This window comes from Mytilus trossulus, chromosome 5, assembly GCF_036588685.1.
Source record: "Mytilus trossulus isolate FHL-02 chromosome 5, PNRI_Mtr1.1.1.hap1, whole genome shotgun sequence".
NCBI classification, from domain to species: Eukaryota; Metazoa; Mollusca; class Bivalvia; order Mytilida; family Mytilidae; genus Mytilus; species Mytilus trossulus.
In genome coordinates this window covers 39749451-39775804 of record NC_086377.1, presented here as the reverse complement: position 1 = coordinate 39775804, position 26354 = coordinate 39749451, and the positions used below count along the sequence as shown (strand labels likewise).

General features: G+C 32.0%; 2 protein-coding genes across 2 annotated transcripts; both read right to left on the bottom strand.

The window, feature by feature from the left end:
* Window positions 1–9354: 9354 nt before the first annotated feature.
* LOC134717935 (netrin receptor UNC5A-like) lies at window positions 9355–11555 on the bottom strand. The gene is made up of 4 exons (XM_063580434.1): window positions 11543–11555; window positions 11030–11200; window positions 10207–10377; window positions 9355–9676 (listed from the first exon to the last, which is right to left on the bottom strand). Exons 1-4 carry the CDS (start codon window positions 11553–11555, stop codon window positions 9522–9524), a joined length of 510 nt encoding a protein of 169 aa, XP_063436504.1. The 3' UTR covers window positions 9355–9521.
* Window positions 11556–11566: 11 nt separating this feature from the next.
* LOC134719636 (hemicentin-1-like) lies at window positions 11567–19523 on the bottom strand. The gene is made up of 8 exons (XM_063582621.1): window positions 19359–19523; window positions 18281–18451; window positions 17432–17602; window positions 15272–15442; window positions 14425–14595; window positions 13909–14079; window positions 13508–13678; window positions 11567–11703 (listed from the first exon to the last, which is right to left on the bottom strand). The coding sequence occupies exons 2-8, from the start codon at window positions 18321–18323 to the stop codon at window positions 11663–11665; spliced, it is 939 nt and encodes a 312-aa protein (XP_063438691.1). The 5' UTR covers window positions 18324–18451; window positions 19359–19523; the 3' UTR covers window positions 11567–11662.
* Between the last annotated feature and the right edge of the window lie 6831 nt (window positions 19524–26354).

Here is a 26354-nt window from a genome sequence, read left to right as displayed (position 1 = left end):
TTGAATAAATACGTTTAATAAAAGAATGGGAAAGCTTTCGTTTTATATACCACCAAATGACGGTAAATACCATTACGAAATGATATACAAAAAACACTATTACGCAGATTGTGATTAAAACATGACCTTATACGTGTTAAGGTAGCACTAACACAAAATTATGTTTTACATAATTTGTTTTTTGTACTGTTCACGTGAGACATGATACTTGAGGGAAATTACCTAACAATGTCCAAATAAAATTACAACTGACCATGTATTTCCATAGCAAAATAATTCCTGCAGATTGTTGAATGTATTATAGTTTTGAATTATACGTACATATATATACAAGTGAAGAACCATTCAAACGGGAGTTAACTTGTTTATTATTTGATGTGACATGTAGTTTGCGAATTTAAATTTTTTTAATATATATATATTCATGAAGATAAAAATGAGAAACAAATCAATATAACAGCCGAACAAAATATCAGAAAAGCATCGAACGGCAGCATTCATTATATTTAAATTGATTTCTAAAATGAGACGCAACTTTTTCAAGAATATAATACATTTTGCCTACAATCACTGTGTGTTAGTTATTACTGAATGATACATATATGGTTGTAGATCGATCAGTACAGTTTATGATACATGGTTGAAAACATGTATTGCAAACATGAACTTAAGACCGTTAAGACCTTAACTTTGTGGAAACATATACATTAGAAGAAAAGCATGCGTGTCTTATTCGAACATATCTATTGAAAGTTTGTGAATATCTGAGTTAAACATTTTAATAATTCATATTTTATCTCAAACAAGTTAACTCCCTTTTGAATGGTTAAACACTTGTCATTTTTTTTATAGCTTGCTGTTCTTCATGAGACTCCCAAAATAAATAGTATGAAACCATTCAAATGGGAGTTAAGGCTCTGTAGTTAACAAATTGTAGAGAATGAAGTCTGGAGATTTGTTTCATGACACATTATTTCTTAATATAAGAATGAGAATGGAAATGGGGTATCTGTCAAAGAGACAACAACCCGACCATAGAGAAGACAACAGCAGAAAGTCACTAACAGGTCTTCAATGCATCGAGAAATTCCCGCACCCGGAGACGTCCTTCACTTCAGCTGGCCCCTAAACAAATATTCAATAGTTCAGTGATAATGAACGCCATACTGAACTCCAAATTGTACACAAAAAACTAAAATTTAAAAAAATACAAGACTAACAAAGGCCAGAGGCTCCTGACTTTGGACAGGCGCAAAAAATGCTTGTTTTACAATAGTATAGAAATGGAACGCTACTATTAGCGGTGATCCTTTTTGTGTTAAAATAATACAAAATGTATTATTTAACATTGTTTAATATCTGGCTCCAAGATTTGTTCTAAATCGTATGAATAGTATATGTTTGAATTAATCAATTAGGATGAAAGACCTATTGATTTTGTTCTGATTATTATGTCTTTCCAATTTTTCGTCGAAAGACCTATTGATTTTGTTTTGAATATTATTTTTTTTTCTTCCACCGATTTTTTTTCCTTTGTTTGTTTGTTTGTTTGTTTGATGTTTCGCAAGATGTTGATTAGATAATTGGAATATGATGTCGAACAGTTATCACGCTTTTGAAACTGGCATTGCGGATCAGAATACGTTAATATGTAAGAGTTATCTCCCCAAACACTGTTTTTCTTGTTATTTCTAAAACTTGTTATCACCAATCAGAAATCTATAAATATGTTTACAGAATTGTTAGTTGCGACATGTCCTTATGGCCAAATACGATATATACATGTATGTGGTCAGTAAAATCCCAATATATAATTTACTGACCACATTTATATCGTATTACGTCACTGACACACCGTGTAACGAGTTTATCTTACCGACTACTGTAAACCAACTTATTTTCGTGAGCGATTTATTTTCGCGACTTTCGCGAGCAGACAAATAGCGCGAATATAAATCGACGCGAATATGTCAATCTTTGATCTTTCCTAAATAAACTGCATCAAGTAAATCAGATAATCGCGAAATTAAATAGCCGCGAAGTGGTCAAGAAAGGGTAAAACGCGAAATAAAGTACCTGCGAAATTAAGTTGGTTTACAGTATGTTCACATGTGGTATTTAGACTAGCAGCCTACGAAAGTGATGAAGTCTTAGTTTTAACATGTTTTAGAACCAACATGCTTCCAAATTTCTATACAAAAAACAAATGCTTACAATTACAACATGTTAGCTTTAAATTTGTTTAAAGAATGCATTGTAATCGTGTATTATCAGATTCGTCTTCTGTTCAAACGTTCAGATTTCATTTTTGTTTGAAAAGGGGAGTTACTCCTTACTTACCCTCAATAGTAACTAATCATATATTTGTTAGGACACCCTTTATCAATATCCATGCTATAGGAGGTAAGATAAATATATATATATTTATATTATTTAGCTCGGTATCGGTAAATCTGTCTTTAAATACTTTTTTTCATCTTTTATTGTCTAATCCGACGTATTTCCAATATATACCAACTTCAACGACTAAATAAATCAAATTAATTTCCATGAATTCTTTGCAGAATCTTGTACACATGACTTAGGTGTAGAACGTGACAAAACTGCTACACCAAGGACCTTACGTGATCGTATATCATCATGGACCGCACACAGATATCCTGCTTATACATGTAATTATACATGTTATATATTGTCAAACATTTAAAGACTTTTATACACAACATAGTTTTTTTAGAAGATAAAAAAAAATAAAAGTAAAATCACAAAAATGCTGAACTCCGAGGAAAATTCAAAACGGAAAGTTCCTAATGAAATGGCAAAATCAAAAGCTGAAAGACATCAAATGAATGTATAACAACTGTCATATTCCTGACTGTGTACAGATATTTTTTTTATGTAGAAATGGTGGATTTTCGTATTTACAAAATGATGGTTTGAAGCTGTTGGCGTTGTGTTTTTGTTGTTCCGTTGTTTTCCTCTTATATTTACTGTGTTTCCCTCAGTTTTGGTTTGTTAGCTGGATTTGTTTTCTCTCAATAGATTTACGAATTTTGATCTGAGGTATACATGGTATACTACTATTGCCTTTAATTACGTAACTTTGGCATTGTTCGGTTACATTTTGGTTGCGTTTATAATTCGTCGTATAGTCTCGGTTTTCAAATCAAATATCATAGTCATATGGGTTTCTTTTGAATAACTTCATATTCGTAGACTGTTAACAGAATGTATATGGATGAATCATAAGTCAGAGCAAACCGTATAACGAGTTTATCGGACACACGAATGTATTGTCTCGTTTCATTTAAATACACAATCAATTCAATGACAAAATAATTAGACATGCCATACTTGAAGACTTTGAAATCTACTGACCCCCTATAAATACATATAAGGGTACCCACGTGGCGTCGTTAGACCAATCACAATGTCATTTATGTCCTTGAGGTGCGATACAATATGTAATACCGTGTGCTAGTGACCTAATACCTTACGATTTAAAATAATGGGGATAACGACTTAGGGAATTGACTGAATATTTTTCAGTATTTATTCATTCTCATTTTAGAACAGCGCCTCAGTGGCCGAGTGTTATTAATTGTTAATTATGTAGACACTAGCCAGTCAACACTGAGGTTTAGAGTTAGAACCTCGCTTATTCTGGTGCACACGACTACGATCTTTATTGACTAGGATAATCAGTTTTTCTATTGAAGGTCGATTGTTTTCAAGGACACCCCTGCTTCCTCCTCAAATAAAACTGGCTTTCACGAAACAGAACAAAAGCGGTTCTTGGAAGTTGCGTTAACACACAGAAAATTAAATCAATTCAAATCATTTCAGAACCTTGCAATCATTACAAAGTTGTGCATGGCAGTTACTGTTGTGTTCTAAACCAAAACGCAAAGTTACTTATATTCCAATTCCATCAAGTCGTGAACAGATTATGACAATAACTAAGTTCAGGTTCAACCCACCATGTTTTTCTTTTTAAAAAAGGTCCTGTGCCAAGTCAGGAGTATGGCCATTGTTATATTATAGTTCGTTTCTGTGTGTGTTACATTTTAACGTTGTGTCGTTTGTTTTCTCTTATATTTGAGTGTGAATTCACATTACTATAAGACGTGTCACGGTACTTTTCTATCCCAAATCCATGTATTTGGTTTTGAAGTTATATTTGTTATACTCATCGGATTGTGTCTAATGCTAAGTCCGTTTCTGTGTGTGTTACATTTTAATGTTGTGTCGTTGTTCTCCTCTTAAATTTTAATGCGTTTCCCTCTGTTTTAGTTTGTTACCCCGATATTGTTTTTTGTCCCTCGATTTACGAGTTTTGAACAGCGGTATACTTCTGTTGCCTTTATCTATATATGGTAAGTGGAAAATCCAGAATGGAAAAATACTAAAAGGATCGTGGTATTAGAAAGTTTATTAATATTTTATTTCTCAAAAGCAACAAGGCTAATAAGCATTTAATAAATTGACATTAAAATATAATACACACATACAAACATAAACAGTTAAAAATAACAAACAAAATTGAGACGCATTTGTTAAAAACATGGCACACACTATATATGAACAAAGAGATTTTTGGCAGCAAAAAAAACCCAGATATTTAAAAAATTATTCAGTTGTATAGTTTCTATTGGCAATAACAGCTCAAGGTAAAAACTGAAGAAGTTCTTCAATATAAATGATATATGTTTTATATATCTTTTAAGGATACCTTCATAGTTCTTACATATTAAAATAAAATGACACTCATCTTCAATTAATGTATCGTAACACTTTGTACACTATCTTTTATTTCGGTTGACTTTATAAAAGCGATCTTAAGGACCTTGTTGGCCGAGTGGTCTAATTAGATAATAATGTAATCACTAGCTAGTCAACATTGAGGTTGTGTGTTCGAACCGCGCTCGTGTGGGTGCACTCGGCTTCAAACCTTATTGACTAGGATTGTCAACTTCCCTATCTAAAGTCTGTGGGTTTTTTTTACAGGACACTCAAGCTTCCTTCATCAATAAAAACTGTTTTCCTTAAAATAGCACAAAAACGGTGCTTTTAAACATCGTTAAGAATACCGATAATCAAATCAAATCAAATTATTTTAGAACCTTGCAATCATTGCAAAGTTATGAATGACAGTCACTGTTGTGCTCGAAACCAAAACGCAAAGATACTAATATTCCAATGTCATCAAGTCGTTAACATATTATGACAATTACTACGTTACATCTGGTAAGTGAAACATCCAGAATATAAAGATACTAAAAGGGTCATGGTATAAGAAAGTATATTTATACTTAATTCTCAAAAGCAACAAGGATGATAGCAATGGAACAAATTTACATTTAAATATATTACACACATACATACATAAACGATTAAAGATAGCAAATAAAATTGATATGCACTTTTTAAAAACAATAGCGAAACATGTCAGACACCATATACGAATAACAAAGATTTTTGGCAGCAAACAAAACCAGACAAATATGTACCTAAATTATTTAGTTTTATATTTTCTATTGATAATATCTGCACAAAATTACATTTAAATTTAAATAATATACACACACACATATATAAACAGATAATGATACAAAAAAAATTGATATGCATTTATTAAAAACAATGGCGAAGCTTGGCACACAGCACAATGAATAACCAAGATTTTTGGTAGCAAACAAAACAGATTAATATGTACCTAACTTTTTAACTTTTTAAGTTAAATATTTTCTTCTGATAATATACTGATTTTTTTTTCACAGTATTGTTTTGTATATCTTTTACAGATATCCTCATAATAAAAACTGGCCGCCACGATATACCCCAAAAGCAGTGCTTACAAGTGGCGTTAATAGACAAAAAATAAAATAAATAAAAAAATAAAAGCGACTTGCCTCTATCATGTTTTCTATATATATACAATTTAATGGTTTTAAAAATACATAATAGACGACTTTTATTTAGTAAATATATAAACCGTGTGTATCGTATTTATACTTGTTCACACACATTTAGATGATTCTTCAAAAACGATATTGTTTCATTTATAAAGTGATCAGTTAGTCGTTTTTTAAACTCAACGGAAAATCTACTTATATAATATATTGCTGAACATACATGTATGCATGTATGATCAAAACCATGTGTATATACTACATATTTTATTTTTAAAGCCAACTGAATTCTATATCATAAGGCTTTTTACAACAGATCAAAAATGTTATCATAACATGTTATTATTTTCACATTACATGTATCTGTACATAATATTTTAAACCAGTATGTCATCATTTTACAATATCTATCAGTATACATAACAAATCTTCCTTATTCAGAGTAAATCATATAATGAACTGTAACCTTTTTAACTTTTAATGTTCGTTCAAAAACTAATAAATAACAAATCCAACTTTCAATAAAATAAAAAAGAAATTAGAACACAATAATACTTGTACAAAACAGTGAATCAAAAGTCGCCGCATGTCAAAACCAATCTTTTACAATATTTTAAGAGCTTAAGATAATATTGATAAACAGTCAACCTAAATTTTATATGGAATTGAAAAATGTAAATGGAACTTTATGGATATACATGCATATAATACTTAACAATTTTATGCGTATGGAAATGTGAAGTACATTTTTCCTATAAAGTTATAATCTGATTTGGTGTTGTATACCACCCATCAAATGCTTAAATGTAGCTTAAGGCTAAATGATAAAAATAAAAATAACAATAAAAAAAGCAAATTAACACAACATGAAACTGGCACAATTTTCACGAACATGATGAAAGAGGTAAAAACATCACACCATAAACTGCAATATTGTGCGTTTTTATTAAGCGTATTAATTGTAGCCAATGATACCAATTGCACAATAAAAATGTTTCAGGGCAAGATTCTCGAAGATAATCTGAAACCGTTTTTACAAGTATTCAACACTCTCCTGGAATTGGAGATTTAGAAGTTGGTTTGCTTCATTTGTCCCTTTTCTTGTTTGTCCCTTATGAATAATTTGCTTACATTTTGATTTTTAGGTTATTTAATTCGTGGATTTTAGGAAATGGAAATGATTTAATCAGATTTATTATCTTAAGGATGTTTGCTCCTCCATATTTTGACTTTTTGTCAGATTTTCGGAACCCTCTGGTTTTATCCATGCATTGTTATTAAAAAAAATCACACTTACCCCTACTTTTCTTTTCATAATTTTATTACATAAAGTTTAAAAAGCCATATTTCAAAATTTAATAAAATTGTTATATTTTCATAGTTTAAATAAGGTGAAAATGTTAAATATATGAAAAGTCTAGAGAGAATTATTTTCCGTCAAATTTTCAATGGCTTATAGTTAGAAAACGAGCACACAGACCCTCCATTTGTTTCTATTTTTTTAGTTTCTTTATTTATATTCTGTCAATTCATAATAGACTTTTAAAAAGCTTGTTATTTTTTAACAGAGTAGCGAACATCCTTAATCACTTCTTCTGATTATCTGAGTAATAATAAAAAGAATAATCTGAAAAGCTTTTTATGTTGAAGGGATTAAATATATAAATGATATTTGTTTGCAACCTTATAGAAATAATAAATTTTGGAAAATTTGCAAAAGTCGTTCCGAAACCAAATTGGAAAAAATGAGCACAAAAAAATTAATTCAAAGTCAACAATAAACAAAACCCATACCGTAGAGAGAGAAGTTAAATACGCCGGTTCTGATTCAAGATTTAAAGTAAAAATTTCATATATACTGGAAGTTCATAACAACAGTATTTTGATAATTTTAAAGTATGACTATCTGAGGGTTTATATGATAAAGCTAACATTTTAAACGAGAACGTGAAATAAAACATTTTCAGAACATTTCCAGATTTTCGTATACTTCGTCACCATTGTCACCAGTGCATGGAATGTTGGCATGTGCACCAGTTTCGATATTGTCAGCAGTACATGGAATGTCCTTATGTGCACCGGTTGTGATATTGTCAGCATTACATGTAATGTTAGCATGTTCACCGGTTGCGATATTGTCAGCATTACATGGAATGTTCGCATGTGCACCGGTTGCGGCGTTATCAGCGTTGCATGGAAGGTTAACATGAGCACCGGTTGCGGCGTTGTCAGCGTTGCATGGAAGGTTAACATGAGCACCGGTTTCAATAGTGGCAACAGTGATCTGTGTATTCGCATAAACATTACTCTCATTATTGAAGGTGTCATAAACGTTACTCTGTACACGACTAACCCGTCTGACGCAATCATAATCATTTTCCTGGGTTGTTACTCTCAATTCAGCAAGGCTTTCAGTGTTACTATAATATCAATGAAAAAAAATATATTTGTTGATGTGGTCTCATGTTGATGCTTTTATAAAACCAAAACGCATGCAGTTTTTGTTTGAATTAATTACCTTTGTGCAAAGTTTTAGATATCATTAAAACAAAAACAATTTAGTTGATTAAGTTTTTAGATTTATTTCAAACATGTGAATTAGTTACGTGTATGGATAGAGATTGTAAAAAGTTAAAAGTATCAGCAATACCAACACAATATAAATCATCAAATAAATAAAAAATAAAGCCTGTAAAAACAGTCAAGAACGAAATGGAAATTGAATGTAAAATGAGTATAATGTTTTTGGCATATTCTTGTCTCTAAAAAATAAAATTACATACATTAATATACTAGACCTAGTCATCTTGTAGTCATACATATTTAACATTACAAACGTTCTGTTTACAATTTATTCCAATTAAAACACTTGATAACACATCAACACATTATCTTTTTGTATTAGTAACTGTAATTAAAAAAACAGTATAATTCTTCTTGTTTTATTGCTCAATATTTTAAATAAAAAAAGTTATTAATCAAAATACAATAACAACGTTAACATATCAAAGGGAGATGGGCATGCCTTATAACTCTCCGAATATCCATTGTATGCATTATAAAACTTTTGACTATGTATTAGTACACGTTTGACTATGTATAAATACACTTTTGACTATGTATCAAGACACCTTTGACTACTGTAAACCAACTTATTTTCGCGAATACTTTATTTCGCGTTTATACCCAGTTAGTCAACTTCGCAGCGATTTAATTTCGCGATATTCTTATTTGCTTAATGGTTTGGTAGGGAAAAATCAAAGTTAAACCTTTTCGCGACGATTTAATTTAACTTTATTTTTCTACTCGCGAAAGTCGCGAAAATGAATCGCTCGCGAAATTTAGTTGGTTTACAGTATGTACACTTTTGACTTTGAATAAGTACACCTGTGACTGTACTAAAACACTTTTGACTATATGTTAGTACACCTTTGACTGTGTATGAGTTCACCTGTGACTATGTATGAGTACACCATTGACTGTGTATTAGTACACATTTGATTATGTATTTTAAAACGCCTTAAGCTTTGTATTACTACAAATTTTGACTTTTCTTGTTTGGCATCTCGATGAAATGAAAATATATTACTTCTGGAGCAAATATAAACGTCAATTTACCAACTTTACCCGGTCTGAATCTCCGAAATACAAAAAAGATATACACGTTATGGCGGTTGTAATGACAATAAAAACCACAGCAGCACTTCCAAGAATCACAGGTGAGATGAAGTTTGGTGTATCCTCATTTGCCTGTAGTTGGGCATCTGTAAAATATACAAATTTAAAAGTAGTAAATAACATAACTTGACCGCATCAGAAAGAAATATAAATAAGTTAATATAAGATGCAAAACGTTTGGAGATTTTTGTTATAGTCTTTTAATCAGATAATGCATATCTTAAGTTTTTTCTTTTTGAATAACATACCACGTACCACGGGGTTTCAAGTTGCCTAAATAAAGAACTCATTTGGTCTTTTATTTGATCATTCTGGATATCCCAGGCGTGTTATGCGACATGACAAATCTTAATATATGCATCTATAACATGAACTTATGTTTTACTTACACTACTCAGCCATATATTGTCAATGAAAAATAGTAAAAATGTTAAAAAAATATGAATGGCCGTATTTCATACAATCCAATGTACATTGAAAGATGATTCAGGCTGCTTAGCGAGTAAAGGCATAATATGATATACATGAATCTATTGTCAGTGAAAGAAGTACAATTAGTATTATGATAACTGTATAGACACATTAAAGAGGGTACTAGATAAACAACTGATTTTACCTGGACATTTGTCTTGATAGCAAATCTGACTATCGAAATCAAGTCCCATACATTCAGATCCATTAAAATACGGAGAAGGACTGTCACATTTCCGTATTCTTTGTTGAGTTCCGTTCCCACAGGTGGTATTGCATGCTTCCCATGCTTGCCATGTCCCCCACTGTCCATCAACTACAACGTTATATTTGTTTTGTAGGAAAAAGTATGATACAATCATATATGATGAAATAATATTCACGATAATAATAATGCATTAGTCACAGATTTAAAATTGATATAGAAAGATGGGGTATCATTGGCAATGAGACACTCTCCATCCAAGTCACAATTGCTATATTTTCTTTTACCAAATTTAAAACAGTTTACCTGGTATTTTGCAACTTAGTTGTTCTTTTATTGTCATTATTTGTTTTTAATTTAAGAAAATATTGTAAACAGGACCAGTGATGTGCACAACTTTCAGTAATAATGAATCAATGATATTCAGTTTATGATGCCGCCAACTATAAAATATTCCACAGCATGACTTTTTTAGACATCAAAATATGTATTATTATATTTTGTTGACTGTAGTTTCCCGATGTTCTAATAAAAAAAAAACAATTTTATAATAGAAATTAAATGTAACAAACAAAAAGTAATAATAAAAATGAGCAAGACCGGGTTTTGACTTCAGCATCAGCATATCATGTAATACCCCAAAGAATACATCACTCGCACTTTTGAATCTCTATAAGAAAGACACAGTCGGGAATAGGACATAATCGGTACTAAAACCGAATTGGAATCAATAGCATATTTATAAGATGGACCATTAACTTACTTTCACAATTAATGTTGTTACATGCACGACTGTCTATCATTGTTCCATTGCAGTAAAGCCCTCCATTGATTGGCTGAGGGGATTCACATTTCCGAGTTCTATCCTGAATTCCACCGTCACATGTTGCACTACAGATATTCCAGGGAGACCATCCACCCCAATTGCCATCGACTTAAATGAGAAAACGTGATAGTTGTCAATTTCTTACGTTAATTATAAAACAATCGTTCATTTAAAAGATATTTTTAAAGAAAAATAGTGTTTTATGTCATATTGACTGAAATTTATCATAGATAGTCAATCAAAAATATTTGAAACATAAAAGATAAGGAATGGCCTTATTTAATACAGCCAATGTAAACTATAAGATAATTCAACCCGTCAAACGAGTAAAGGAATATATGATATAACTGAATCGATAATCATTGAACAAAAGGACAAATAATATAATGAAAACTGTATATCAACATTGAACATGATGATATATCAACAACTGATCTTACCGGGACATACGTCTTGATAGCATGTCTTGGTATCGAAATCAAGTCCAATACATTCCGATCCACCAAAGTACGGAGAAGGACTGTCACATTTCCGTATTCGTTGTTGAAATCCGTTTCCACAGGTGGTATTTCATGCTTCCCATTCCTGCCATGTCCCCCACTGTCCATCAACTACAAAGTTATATTTGTTTTGTAGGAAAATAATATGATAAAATCATAATTGATGAAATAATATGTACGATAATAATAAAGAATTAGTCACAGCTTTTCAATTTATATAGAAAGATGTGACATGAGTCCCAATGATACAACTCCCCATCTAATAGCTTTATTTTCTTTTACCAGATTTAAAACGGTTTACTTGACGGGAGGGATTGTGCCTGATATTCATATGATGAAGACATAATCTTTCATACAGTTCCATTGAGGTCTGGAGCTGGCATGTCAATTAACTGCTAGTAGTCTGTTGTTATTTATGTATTATTGTCATTTTATTTATTTTCCTTTGTCAAATCTTCTGACATCGGACTCGAACTTCTCTTGAACTGAATTTTAATGTGCGTATTTTTATGCGTTTAATTTTCTACATTGGCTAGAGGTATAGAGGGACGGTTGAGATCTCACCTAAATCCATTGGAAGTTTGATGTGTACGGATTGATAGTTTAGTCTTAGATGCATGATTTTTTTATTAGTTGTTAGTGGCTTTGAACTAGCTGTCAGATAACTGCGAGTACTCTCAGATCTGTTCATTGTGTCTTTTAGTGTCGGGATGTATAAGTACCCGGCCAGGTCCATTTGTATTTTTGTCTATCTGATGAGTAAAGCCTTTTTCAACTGATTTATATAGTTCGTTCGTATGTTGTAATGTTTTACCACTGTCCCAGGTTAGGAGGAGGGTTGGGATCCCGCTAACATGTTTAACCCCGCCACATTATTTATGTATGTGCCTGTCCCAAGTCAGGAGCCTATAATTCAGTGGTCGTCGTTTGTTTATGTGTTACATATTTGTTTTTCGTTCATTTTTTTTTATATAAATAAGACCGTTAGTTTTCTCGTTTGAATTGTTTTACATTGTCTTATCGGGGCCTTGTATAGCTGACTATTCGGTATGGGCTTTACTCATTGTTGAAGGCCGTACGGTGACCTATAGTTGTTAATGTCTGTGTCATTTTGGTCTCTTGTGGACAGTTGTCTCATTGGCAATCATACCACATCTTTTTCATATTAAACCCGCCGCAATTTTGCGCCTGTCCCAAGTCAGGAGCCATTGGCCTTTGTTAGCCTTGTATGGTTTTTAATTTTAGTTTCTTGTGTATAATTTGGAGTTTAGTATTATCATTGCACTAGTATACATATTTTTTAAGGGGCCAGCTGAAGGAAGCCTTCCGGTGCGGGAGTTTCTCGCTACATTGAAGACCCATTGGTGGCCTTCGGCTGTTGTCTGCTCTGTGGTCGGGTTGTTGTCCCTTTGACACATTCCCAATTTTCTTTCTCCATTTAACTTGGTATTTTGCAACTAAGTTGTTCTTTAATTGTCATTTTGTTTTTATAAAATACTATAAACTGGACCAGTGCTGTGTACCAGATGTTTATTACGTTCAGTAATGATGAGTCAATGAAAATAAGTTTATGATGCCGCCAAAAAAAAAAAAAAAACATTCCACAGCATGACTTTAGACATCAAAATATTTATGATGATATCTGGTCGACTGTAGTTTACCGATGTTCTTATAAAAAAAAATCAATTTATAAAAAAAAAATCAGTGAAACAAACAACACGTGATTAGATCTCATGTTGTAAAAGATATGCAAGACCGCGTTTGGCATCCTCGTAAGCATCTCATGTATAACACCAATGTATACTTAACCCGCACTTTGTTATCCACACTCTGTATAAAAGACACAGTCGACGAACTCGTTTTTAATATCAAATTGGAATCCACTGCCTATATCTAAGATGGAACATTAACTTACTTTCACAATTAATATTGTTACATGGACGACTTCCTATCATCGTTCCATTGCAGTAAAGCCCTCCATTGATTGGGTGAGGGGAATCACATTTTCGAGTTCTATCCTGAATTCCACCGTCACATGTTGCACTACAGATGTTCCAGGAAGACCAACTACCCCAGTTACCATTAACTAGAATAACAAAAACAAAATAAAGACAGATAGTATTTTTTAATAATTGAAATTGTAGAATACGCGTCATCACAAGTTGTTTGATCGTAACGAATGATTTTTTTTATTACAATATTACATGTAGCAAACAATAATTAAATGTAGTAATTTTTATGCAATGGATACAAACATGAATATAATTAATAAATATATAAAAAAAAACACACGAAAGTGTCAATCAATATGCATACCCGGACATTCATGTGTATTGCAAAAATCCAAATCGGAAGTATTTCCGTTACAAAAGATGCCGCCATAAGATGGGGGTGGATTATCACAAAGTCTAGTCCTTGTCCTGTTCCCCGATCCACACGAGGTCAAACATAAGCTCCATCCATTCCATTCTATCCAGCCGCCATTGACTAAAATATATAATATATGGTTTTTTTTCCAAATGCAGTATCTCGAATAGATGTTCTGTATAGGAATGCTAACAGTTGCAACTACTAAGATGGACACTAGTAAAGATGAATATATTTTTGAAATTGAAGATCGAAGTTTTGTTGGAGGGGGAGTGGTAAACAGTTGAAAAAAATGAAAAATTACTTTTAGAAGAAACTCATTCATATAAAAGTATAAAGACAAGGAGTCAAATTCATACACAAAGCTTGCTGAAAAAATACATAACTGACCTAAATGATTTAAACTGACTACTGACTAAAAAAAGGAAATAGATAAATGGCTCATTTGGAAAAGTAGTTACTCACTAGGACAATTATTCTCGGCGCATAGTAATGATTCTTCTACCATTCCTGAACATGGAGATCCAGCAGCAGATGGATATGGATTATTGCAATTACGTGTACGTTTCTTCACACCACCACCACACGTTGCATTGCATACTGACCATATACTCCACGTTCCCCAGTTCCCATCAACTGAAATGATGTAATAAGAATAATGTTATACGTTTTGTGTATACAATGAGTTTTACTGTGCGTATTTTTGTGCGTTTGTTTTTCTACATTGGCTAAAGGTATAGAGTGAGGGTTGAGATCATCAAAAACATATGTTTAACCTCGCCTCAATTTTGCGCCTGTCCCAAGTCAGGAGCCTCTGGCCCATGTTAGTCTTGTATAAATATTTTGATTTTAGTTTCTTGTGTATAACTCGGAGTTGAGTATGATGTCCATTATCCCTGAACTAGTATACATATTGTATACATATTGTATACATATTGTATTGTATACATGTTGTATACATATTGTTTACATATTGTTAAGAGGCCAGCTGATGGACGCCTCCGGATGAGGGAGTTTCTCGCTACATTGAAGACCAACTGGTGGCCTTCGGCTGTTGGCTGCTGTAAGTTCGGGTTGTTGTCGCTTTGATACATTCCCCATTTCCATTCTCAATTTTACATAGTATATAACTAAATTGAAACAATGTATATATGAAAAAGTGATTGAATATCATGTACTAAGAAGGAGCAAGACCGGTTTTGACTTCAGAGTAAGCATCACATGTAGTAAATACAGTGCATACATCACCTGGACTTTGAAATCCAAACTCAGAAAAATCTGTACTAATATTGAATTGGAATCAATAACATACTTTCACAATTCATGTTGTTACATGGACGACTTTCTATCATTGGTCCATTGCAGTAAAGTCCTCCATTGATTGGTTGAGGGGCATCAAATTTCCGAGTTCTATCCTGAATTCCACCATTACATGTTTCACTACAGGTATTCCAGGCAGACCATCCACTCCAGCTGCCATCGACTAAAATAACAAAAAATGTGATATTTGAATATTTCTTACAGTATTTATAGACCAATCATGCTTTGAAAAAATATATTTAAAGAAAGATAGTAAATTTACTTTTTTATATTGTTGACATAAAAAAACACGCGCCATCACACCATGCAAACGTTATTGATATTAATTGCAGATCTGTTTCATAGATGACGACGAATATGTTTCAATAATCATACCAAAAATCTTATCCTTTTTTTCCTTGAATATCACATACCGAAATATAATTATCATCGGGTAACAACACAATGTGTGCCACGTGAAGCGGAAAAATCTGACTCTACTCTTCCGAGAAACATAAGTTACGAACAGTTTTTGATAGGGTTTGTTTTGTCAAATCCGCAATTTACTTTTGTAGTGTTCTGCATACCTTGGTTTTGTTGATTTTACTTTTGTCTATTTGTCGTTTTGCCATGGAATTGCCAAATTGATGAGTTTGACTATTCCATTGGAAAAAAGTTAGGTTGTATATCGTATAGATACATGTGTATATCTTAAATCGTACTTGGATATTTCTATATATCTACAGTAACGAGTAAGACATAACTGTATTGTATTTTAAGTTTTGCGGACGTCCATCGGTAGTTTAACCGTCGCAAATTTAGTTAACCTAGCGACGCGTAGCGGAGAATGGTAAACTGGTGTTTGCGACAGTAAAACTACAGATGGACGTCCGCAAAGCTTCAAATAAAGTACAGTTATATCTATTATAATTCAAAACAGGTACATAATTCAATTTCAATCATTATTTCAGTGTAAAATTCTTATTAGATAAAATTCCGCAGAAAGATGTTATCTTCTTTGGCTCCTAAACTAAGTGCCGCCATAAGTATGCTTCAGTCAAATGTAAACACCGGGCGTTTTCTGGCTTCTTTGCCGCTTTAAAATGTCATACAAATTGATAAGCCGAAGCTTTCTATGTGCAACATGTAAGTTTTTTAGCATATTATTCTGTAATTCAAAATGTCGACTTTCCTAGTTACAAACAAGGAGATAGAGACTTTTACACTTACTGTCATCCAATCAGAACCATTGATACAAAAGAATTGCATAAAAATGGTTTATAGTCCCTTGATAAAAGAGTTGCGTTTGCATCCGTATGAATAATCTTATTATAGAAGCAAACAAGGTGACATTTTGTACCTTCTAATAGTAAAAGGTAGGTCTTATTATTATCATGTTTTTAAGTATGACATCATATTCTTATTTTATGTTCACGTAATATCTTTATATGAATTTATTATTATAACGTACTTAGGGATACACGTGTTTGATTAACCTGTTGTTTAATAATGCTTTTAACCATGCTGATAAAATCAAGGTTGATATTGCAATCAATTATACTGCCTAAAGACAATAACAATCAAAACTAAGGAGTAAACAAAGACTCGTAAAACCAAAAGACATATACATCAACAGTTATAAATAATAAATAAGAAACAACACGAACTCCACTAAAAACCGGGAGTGAAAGCAGGTGCTCCAGAAGGGTAAGCATTTCCTGCACCGTATACGGCACCCGTCGTGTTATTTCTTTGTGCAGTCCGGTAATGATGGTAAGTTTTTATGACTGAAGAAGAATATCAGATATGATATATGACACACTTTTGTCATAATGGCCAATCAGCTAATGATGCCGACCGTAAAATTGCTTGAGTAAAGTTTGCAACAAAACTTGTGTACCAATTTAAAATAATCCTGGTACCTTTAATAACTATATACACCACTAGGTCGATGCCACAGCTGGTGGACGTTTCGTCCCCGAGGGTATCATCAGACCAGTAGTCAACACTTCGGTGTTGACATGAATATCAATAATGTGGTTATTAGATAGTTATATCATTTAACATAAAATATGTCCTAAAAGTGACATTAAGTAATACAAATATCAATATATGTTATAAAAACAATAAACACCATGAACATCCGAATCATTGTGTCATTTTCAATACATACCCGGACATTCATGTGGATTGCAAAAATCCAGATCGGAAGTATTTCCGTTACAAAAGCTTCCGCCATAAGATGGGGGTGGATTATCACAAAGTCTGGTCCTTGTCCTGTTCCCCGATCCACATGAGGTCGAACACAAGCTCCATCCATTCCATTCTGACCAGTCGCCATTGACTGAAATATATATTTTTTTTCAAAATGCAGTTCTTCAAATATATGTTACAGATAAGAATCCTAACAGTTGCAACTACTGAGATGGACACTAGTTAACGTGATTATATTTTTGAAATCGAAAATTGGGTTTATTTATGTGGGTAAACAGGAAAAAAAACTTTTAGAAGAAACTAATTCATGTAAAAGTATTAAAGAAGGAAGCAAATTCAAACACAAATATATAAAAAAAGAAGCAATAACTACTGAGTTGGACACTAGTTAATGTGATTATATTTTTGAAAGTGAAGATTGGGTTTATTTCTATGGGTAAACAGGGAAAAAACTTTTAGAAGAAACTAATGCATGTAAAAGTATTAAAGAAGGAAGCAAATTTAAACACAAATATAAAAACAAAAGAAGCAGTGGTATGATTGCTAATGAGACAACTTCCCTCAAGAGACCAAAATGACAGCCCACATTAGCAATTAAAGGTCACTGCACGGCTTTCAACAATGAGCAAAGCCCATACCGCATAGTCAGATATAAAAGGCAACGAAATGACCATGTAAAACAATTCAGACGAGAAAACTACAATCAACTAGTTTGCTAAATAAATGTATAACTGGCCTAATTAATTTACACTAGTTACTGATAAAAAAGAAACAGGTAAGTGACTCCTTTGTGAAGGTTATAACTCACCAGGACAATTACTCTCAGCACAAAGTAATGTTTCCTCGGCCATCCCTGAACATGTAGATCCACCAGCAGATGGATATGGATTATTGCAATTCCGTGTACGCTCTATTACACCACCATCACAAGTTGCATTGCAAACTGACCATAGACTCCACGTATCCCAATTACCATCAACTTAAATAATGTAATAAGCGTTTTTTATAGATTTTTTTACATATATTATGTATGCAAGACTGAGTTGAAAATATAGAATACATATATAGATATCATGATTCAAAATAGTTTATCAAAAACGAGATAAGACAAAAATGGGAAAAAAACCTGAATCAAAACAACTTAAAACGAATATGAGACTCATGTGTAAGAACATGTTAGGTATTTTATGTCATACATTGGTTACGAGTCAAGAGACTTCCATGATAAATTCAACAAGACCACACTAAGAACACTAAGCGGACTGTAATGTGATCTTGCCATATGTTGATAACTTTGAGTTGACATATCTGTTGTCTTCAGAATGAGAAAAAAAAGTTGATTTCAAACGATTGAGGATGATAGTAATATCTTTTATTAATTTAGAGTTTCGTAAACATACTTGTTTTTAATGTTTTTAATCATCAGCCTGGTATATTGCTTTTGTTTTCTTTAGTGATATGCAAAGTGAGATATGGGAACAAAATAATATCTTATCTAGGCCGGCAGTATAACTTTGCTAAAAGGGATTCTTGTTTGAAAAAAATGAAAAGACGTGACAACCATTTAGAATCAACCTTTTCTTAATGTAAACATGTTAAACCCGAAGAAAACAACTTCAATATTTTGGTAAGTTAGTTTTATTAGCAAGATGTATCTGTATTATTTCCCCTCGTTCCTTTTTGAACTACATTGAATGATTTTTTTGTTAACGTCATTTCTTCAATTAAAATCATTGATTGGTCGTGTTATGTATGCCATTGTACGTTACAGTTTGTTTATAGCTAAAACATTCATAACCGACCGGAACCGTTACTTTTTCTTTGAACATTTATCAGTGAGTGATCAATCAGTCCGCTTTATAACACAAGCATACAGACAAACATACCTCTACACCTTGCAATACTACAGTTAAGTACTTCAAAGGACGTCCCGTGACAGTATGAACCATTAAACGATGGTACTGGATAATTACAGAGGCGGTGTCTCGTTTTAAAACCAGAGTTACAACTAGAACTACATGTTGTCCAGCTTGACCATAATCCCCAGTTACCGTTAACTGTCAGCCAAAATATTTGAAATCATATAAAGAGTAATTAAACATCATTTTGAGAATATGACAAGAAAAATTATGAAAAAAGCTGGCACTAATTGAATCATAACAAAATTACCTTGATCTTGACTGATGTAATATCGTTGTATTATTCTAATATAAACGTGTGCTAACCCTTATGTGGAATATGTTTGTCATAGCAACGAAATACATTAAATTTAAGTTATTTGCTGTCCCTTTGATCTGATAGGGTGTTGAGGTCTACACTTGGAGTTGTTATGAACTATTTTCTAGTTACACAAGATGTATTACCACGATTTCAAAAATTCTCGGTGAAAAAACATTATACCAAGGTAAACATATATGTAGAATATTATACTTACATAACCGCTTATAATAAATTGTGATTTACAAGTTGTTTCAAAGGTTTACTACTTATAATTATCAAAGATTAATTTTTGTGTCAATGATAAGTTAATTAAAGGTAAAAAAAAAAAAAAAAAAAAAAAGCATCAAGCACTTTTTTTTACATTCTTATGAATATATTGAGATTGTACCACCAACTTAATGAATAAATCAATGATAATAAAATAATGTTATACACATAAGAAACACAATTACATAAACACCTTTTAGTACTGCAAAGGACTTATAATTACATTACGCGCATTACACATGTTACATTATGACTAATAATTATAAACGCGATTTCTTTGAATCGATAATCTTTCAATTGATATTTGTTTCTATCATCTGTATCGGTTTGTATTTTCTAAATCTAGAATTGGGATCAAAATTGCAGGAAAAGCACAAAAAAAATAGGACAATCGACATCATCATACTACTATAAAAAGTACATGCATATTAATTTTTGCTGACAAACATTCATAATATAGACCTTGTCGTTTTTCTTATTCTTGGTCGTATAAACAAATGAATGACAGTATACACTATACGACAATTTTACAACAAACCAAAGGCATAGATAATAGAAAGGCATCTTGAGGGCTTAGCAGACTCAAACAATAAATTGAATGAAAACGTTCCGCCAAGTGTTAAGAAAAATGATGATTTGATCTTATATTTTTTGACAACTATTTGAGTTTTAAGTACATTCCACTCTTTGACAAAGATGTGATTGCACTTCGACAAGTCCATACAACGGACGTCGATTAGAGAAGCCAGAAATTAGACGTCGATCTGATAACAACGAAAAAGATGTCGAAGAGAGAGACATTAAATTGAACAATGTAAGGTGACATTCCTTACTATTAACTCCTGTACATCTTACGCCAACATCTTCACCATGGCCACAGTTATGCGTTTTCCATCCTGAACGATTACACTTATCAATTCTCCATTCTGTACCATAGCAACTCATATTGTCTAACCATATTGGGTCTGTTCCACCACCTGCTGTGTAAAATGTGTAGGTGGATTTCCTATTTGGAAATATATAATTAATATATTAGTAAAAAATCAAATTGAGTACAAGCCAAATGAATAAGCTGTGTTTGAGTGACTGGGGCACATATATTTTAGTGAGCCATGTAAAATAATCACGAACTAGAATAACGTTTACCTGAGATATGTTAACGCAAATATAATGTGCAGAGGGTACATTAGATAACTTAGAAATATAAAGTTATGTATCAAAATGTTGAATTCTTCACAACAAAACTTATTTTTGACAAGTTGAAAATTTAATAACTAATGATAATGCTTTTTTCATGTGCATATAGTAGTTATAATAGGTAGTGATATATTTATATTATTAGATACATTGCATTCTTATGGTGTCATATAAGTTTATAAAGCGATGTTACTATTGCACTCACATCAGGAAAGCTTCTTTCTTTCATGGAAAAAACACAAATATAGACATATAAATCGATTATCTGGTTGTCTGCATCTTCATATTGGTAAGCATCAGATCCTCGACACTATACGAAGCCTTTTATAAACTATTGCACTGCGCTCAATCGACAAAAAGCTTCATAGTTTGACTAGCAGCTGATAATACAATATCAATATCTAAACAACCTGATAATTGGTGCTTTCGGTTCCATCGGAGCGCAGACAACCTGATAATCGGTACAGATCATTCCATCAGTTCGGAGTAAATAGTGCATGTACCTGTATCCAAGTTGTCGACAAGCGACATTTGCATCTTGAGTCTCGAAATCATCATCACATATTGTTCCCCAGGTAGATCTATGATAAATCTCGAGGCGTCCTTCTTTATGATTATTTCCTCCAACTAATCGTAGATCTCCTGTAAAATAACCGGAAGAATTATACAGTATGTATTAAAGTCTGATATATTTATAGTATATATAGTATTTTTTAGTATCTTTGATGATGAAATACACTATATACTTAGAATAAACAATTTTGCATAACATTTATACTAAAGATTCTAAATACTGTAAGTACGATATCACGTCTATATTTATATGTTCAGTGCTAAAATTGCCCCAAATGTTCGATTAACAATTGTTATTATGTATAGTTACATCTCAGTTATTTAACTGCACATCAGGCGATGATCATAGTAAATGAATTCATTACAAGTAAATGACTCCAAAATAGGTTTGTTGTCAAAGTCCTATGTAACGCGTAACAAGTCTGTGTTTGATGTTATTTTTGGCATCATAAGAATAAAGTATTCTTAGTAGATAACTAATAACCAGATAATTGCATAAACCGTATGCCAATTTATAAGTCATCAGCAGTTATTGATGACTTTTGGACACAATGCAAGACTGTGAAGTCAAATACATAAATGATTCTGTATGAGAGTGGTATATCTATTTTGCATTAGTTAGAAAGATCACCGAATTATCATGTGATAAAATAAAACAAGTTATGCAGTTTTTGATACATCTTATCAGTTATTCGTCTAGACGTGAAATAAATTAATATGATAGACTCTGCTGTTGTAAATATGCAGAACAATATACAACTACACGTTATTAAGCCATTTATCAATATTAGAATAATTAAATAAGATTGACAAATTTACTGTCTGTAATCGACTGAATCATTCGAAATACTAAAAGGTTTTCTTATTTTCATATTTGGCAAAACTTTTTGAAGGGTTGGGACCCATTGCTCTACAACTTTGTTTTTTATTCTGACTTTTTCAATCTTAGCGTCCTAGATGAGTCTTATGTGGACGAAACACGCGTCTGCCGTATCGAATTATAAGGCAGTAGCTTTTTTAACAAACAATCTTAAGTGTAAAATTAATCTTACGACAAACATATTTAGTTGAATTGTTAAGGAATATATTAGACTAACGATAAATTTTACACTTAATATTTTTTGTGAAAAGGGCTACTGATACCTTTATTAACTATTAACGTTACTTTGATCAGTCTCCTGTTTAGTGATCTTTTAGTGGACAATATTTTTCATCAGTATCAAGTAATGATATAATGGCGTTCAAATTAAGCAACTTTAGAGAATATAAAACTGCCACGTACGGTGACCTATATTTGTTAATTTCTGTGTAATGATGGTGTCTTGTTGAGAGTAGTCTCATTGGCAATCATACCACATCTTCTTTTTGATATGAAAGTATTACTTCTTTATTCGAACCTACATTATAAATAAAACACTATTCGTATATGAATAATTCTAAAAGAAAAATAGACATCTAATGCACTTTCAAACATATTGACTTACCTTCATCTTGTCCTTCAACGACGGGGAAACATATAAAAAACGTTGTGGATATAAGGGAAAACACCCACATATCAGTTTCAATATTCCAGTATCAGCAATTAGTCTCAATCAAAGCAATTTCTCCAACCTTAAAAAAATAAAATGTTAATCGTTTATGTCCAGCGCCCCAAAAAACATATTAGTATTATTTAATTTTATTGTAAAATGCTGATATAACTACGTAAGTATGAACTTACAAAAGTGTTTCTTTTAAGTTGACTTTTTTGGTGCGTAGCCTGTATTGTTTTACGAAGGTAATGCACAATATACAATGACAAAAACAAACAAATAATGTTAACAGTTCTTTTGGTAATGTTGCACTTATAAATTGTAAACAAGTGTATATCACTCGAATGAATAAAAAATGAAATGCTATACAGAAAATCATAATGACCTAAATGATAAGATTATTGAAAATGGTAAAAGAGATGATTGTATCGTTCTTAATTTTTATACAACACTATTATATATAAAATGTACTTACGTTTCAATAGCGCCATCGATCTTAAATGTTATATAAGCTTTAAACTTAAAGAAAACTTCCTAGTCAAATAATGAGAAAACAGGAAATAACAAAGATAAGATTTGTAACGTGATTTGTTAATGTCATAGATGAGCATCAAAAAGGAAGAATTTTAAATTATTGGATACATATTTTTCTAGTGTAAACCGACTTCCTTTATAAATATGTTTTGTATTGCAAAATGTAAGCTAGAGAGTGGTCAGTGAATATATAATTCCAGATATTTCCATATGGTAGTTTAATCAAAACACAAGCCCAAATTTACTTCTAGCTTTATAAAACCTCGAACTAAATCCGGCCAAAAAAACTTAATCCCGCTAATTTAATAATCTGTTTAACAGCGTTTATTTTTTTTTAATTATAACGATTATGTATAAATGTTTCATATGCTCTGGTTTACTACAAGAGCGCATCAATTTTATAGTATGTTGCTTTGTATTTCAAATCAACTTATCAACTTTACAGAGATATGTTAAATTACATAAGTGCTACCACTTGAGTAAATGCTAAATATTACTATTTTTCGTTATTTTGTGCATTTTTCATTTGATCTTTTTTATCACGATATTCGCTTGAGATGGGAAATTATCGCTAGGAACTAAGGAGGCACGTGGCATTGCTAATAAAATTGACCACGTCGTCATAGGTAAAAACAGATTATCATTGGTCATCTCACCTCTAATGCTTTCTCGCTTTCGTCGTTTCCACTCAAGCGAGAAAATCAATCTCGTTGAGAGGATCAACGATAATCAATAAGTATCTAAATATACAATTTAACTGACGTCGCACCTCCCCCCATTCAGCACAACCATGTATTCATCATGCACTAGCATGTACATTGAGTACTTAACTCTGCGTTGACTCTCATTTAAAATACATTTTTACATGTAAATGATATTAATTAATTGCAACTGCGATAATGCTGTTTTCAAAAATTAAATGCTTATTCACGTATAATAATGAACCGCTTAACACATCAAACAAACAGTCAAATTTAAAATCAGCTTTTTAATTGTTGTATTCAATTTTTTGTTGGACTGCCAATAACGACATACAACGTTCTTACTTTTCTTTTCATTAAATATTGTGTCATCCTGAAAAGAACAAAAAAGAAGACGATATCATTGCATTTTTCAAAATTAAAAGTGAGTTATGATATCTTTGGAATCAAGTTAACTTTAACTTGTGAACTGTTAGTCAGGTGCCTATTACTAAAGGTGTCATACCACCAATTAGATATCAATATCTTTTTAACCAATTTTTTCAATTGTCACAGCTTTCTAAATATTTTACCTTGAGATTAACTGCATAGAGACCAGGTATATTCTGAATTGTACATGTTTAAGAATTTTGCATGCTAATTTTCAACATACTTTTAAATTCTTTTTTTTTTAACTGACTTTAAAAAAAGGTACTCAAAAAATAACCCCCGGTTTTCTGGAAATCTAAAATTTGGTATACTGTTGAGCGCATTAATCTTAAAATTTAAATGCAAACTCAAAGACAAGTAAAGTGTGACTCAAAATGGTCTTAATATGTTTTTCTTTTTGCCAAAAGTTTCATTTCTGCAAATTTGTAAGCTAGTTTAAGTAAACAAGGACATTATGTGTCAAAGCAAGGCTACTTTACATACGTTCTAAATTTGAGGGAGTAATTGGTGGACTGACTCATAAAAGTCGTATTGTAAACTGTAAATCCATATGTTGCTGTCTATCATTACTATTTTAGCTGGTTAATTTAGATGAATTATTTATTATAGTTATGAACTCTCCGAGGATTCTTTTGTGAAGTTCGTCTTTGTCAGTGAATGATTCGTAGTCTTGCGTTCATTTGCAGTGCCATCTGTTTGACTGTGAAAATTAGGGGTAAGCTGTCAAAATTTGTGTAATAGATGATGTGTAGTTTGGTTTGTATGGATTGTACAATAAAGGTGTTTTAACTCTCAAACGATTTCATAAGGTTCATATGTGATTAGAAACGATAATATAATATACTTTTGATATTAGTTGATTAATCGGAATCAGTTACCTTTTATACATTATTGTCTGATTTTCATTTTTATACTCGTTCGAATCCCTTAAAAGAAGTAAACATGAAGGATTGTACTTTAATTCAGAATGGGATTGGGTAATGTGCCAAAATGACGACAACTGGAACAAAGGAGTGAAAACAGACCAAGTCCACAAATGGATCTTAAACGCAGTGAGAAAATATTGCTACCAGATGCGGGCTTCAGGTTTCTTCTAACCAATAATGCATACTTGTATTGATATTTCTACTTGTATTTTGTTTTACCTGTACAATAAATGATTAGTTGATGGATTGATTTCTATTTGGAATACGTCCAGTGACAATTAATTGATGAGGTATTTTAATAAAACAAATTATAAATAAAGACCAGCAACGGTGCCCTCAATGAGTTGTCAAAATAATTCGTAACGCAAGGATAGCATGGCGCCTATCTGATCAACCTTTCCCTTTCTGACCTAGCGTGGCTGCTTATTCATACATTCCACACAACCATATACACATATGTTCATATATGAAAAGCGAAAAATAAAAGAGAATCAAAACTCATA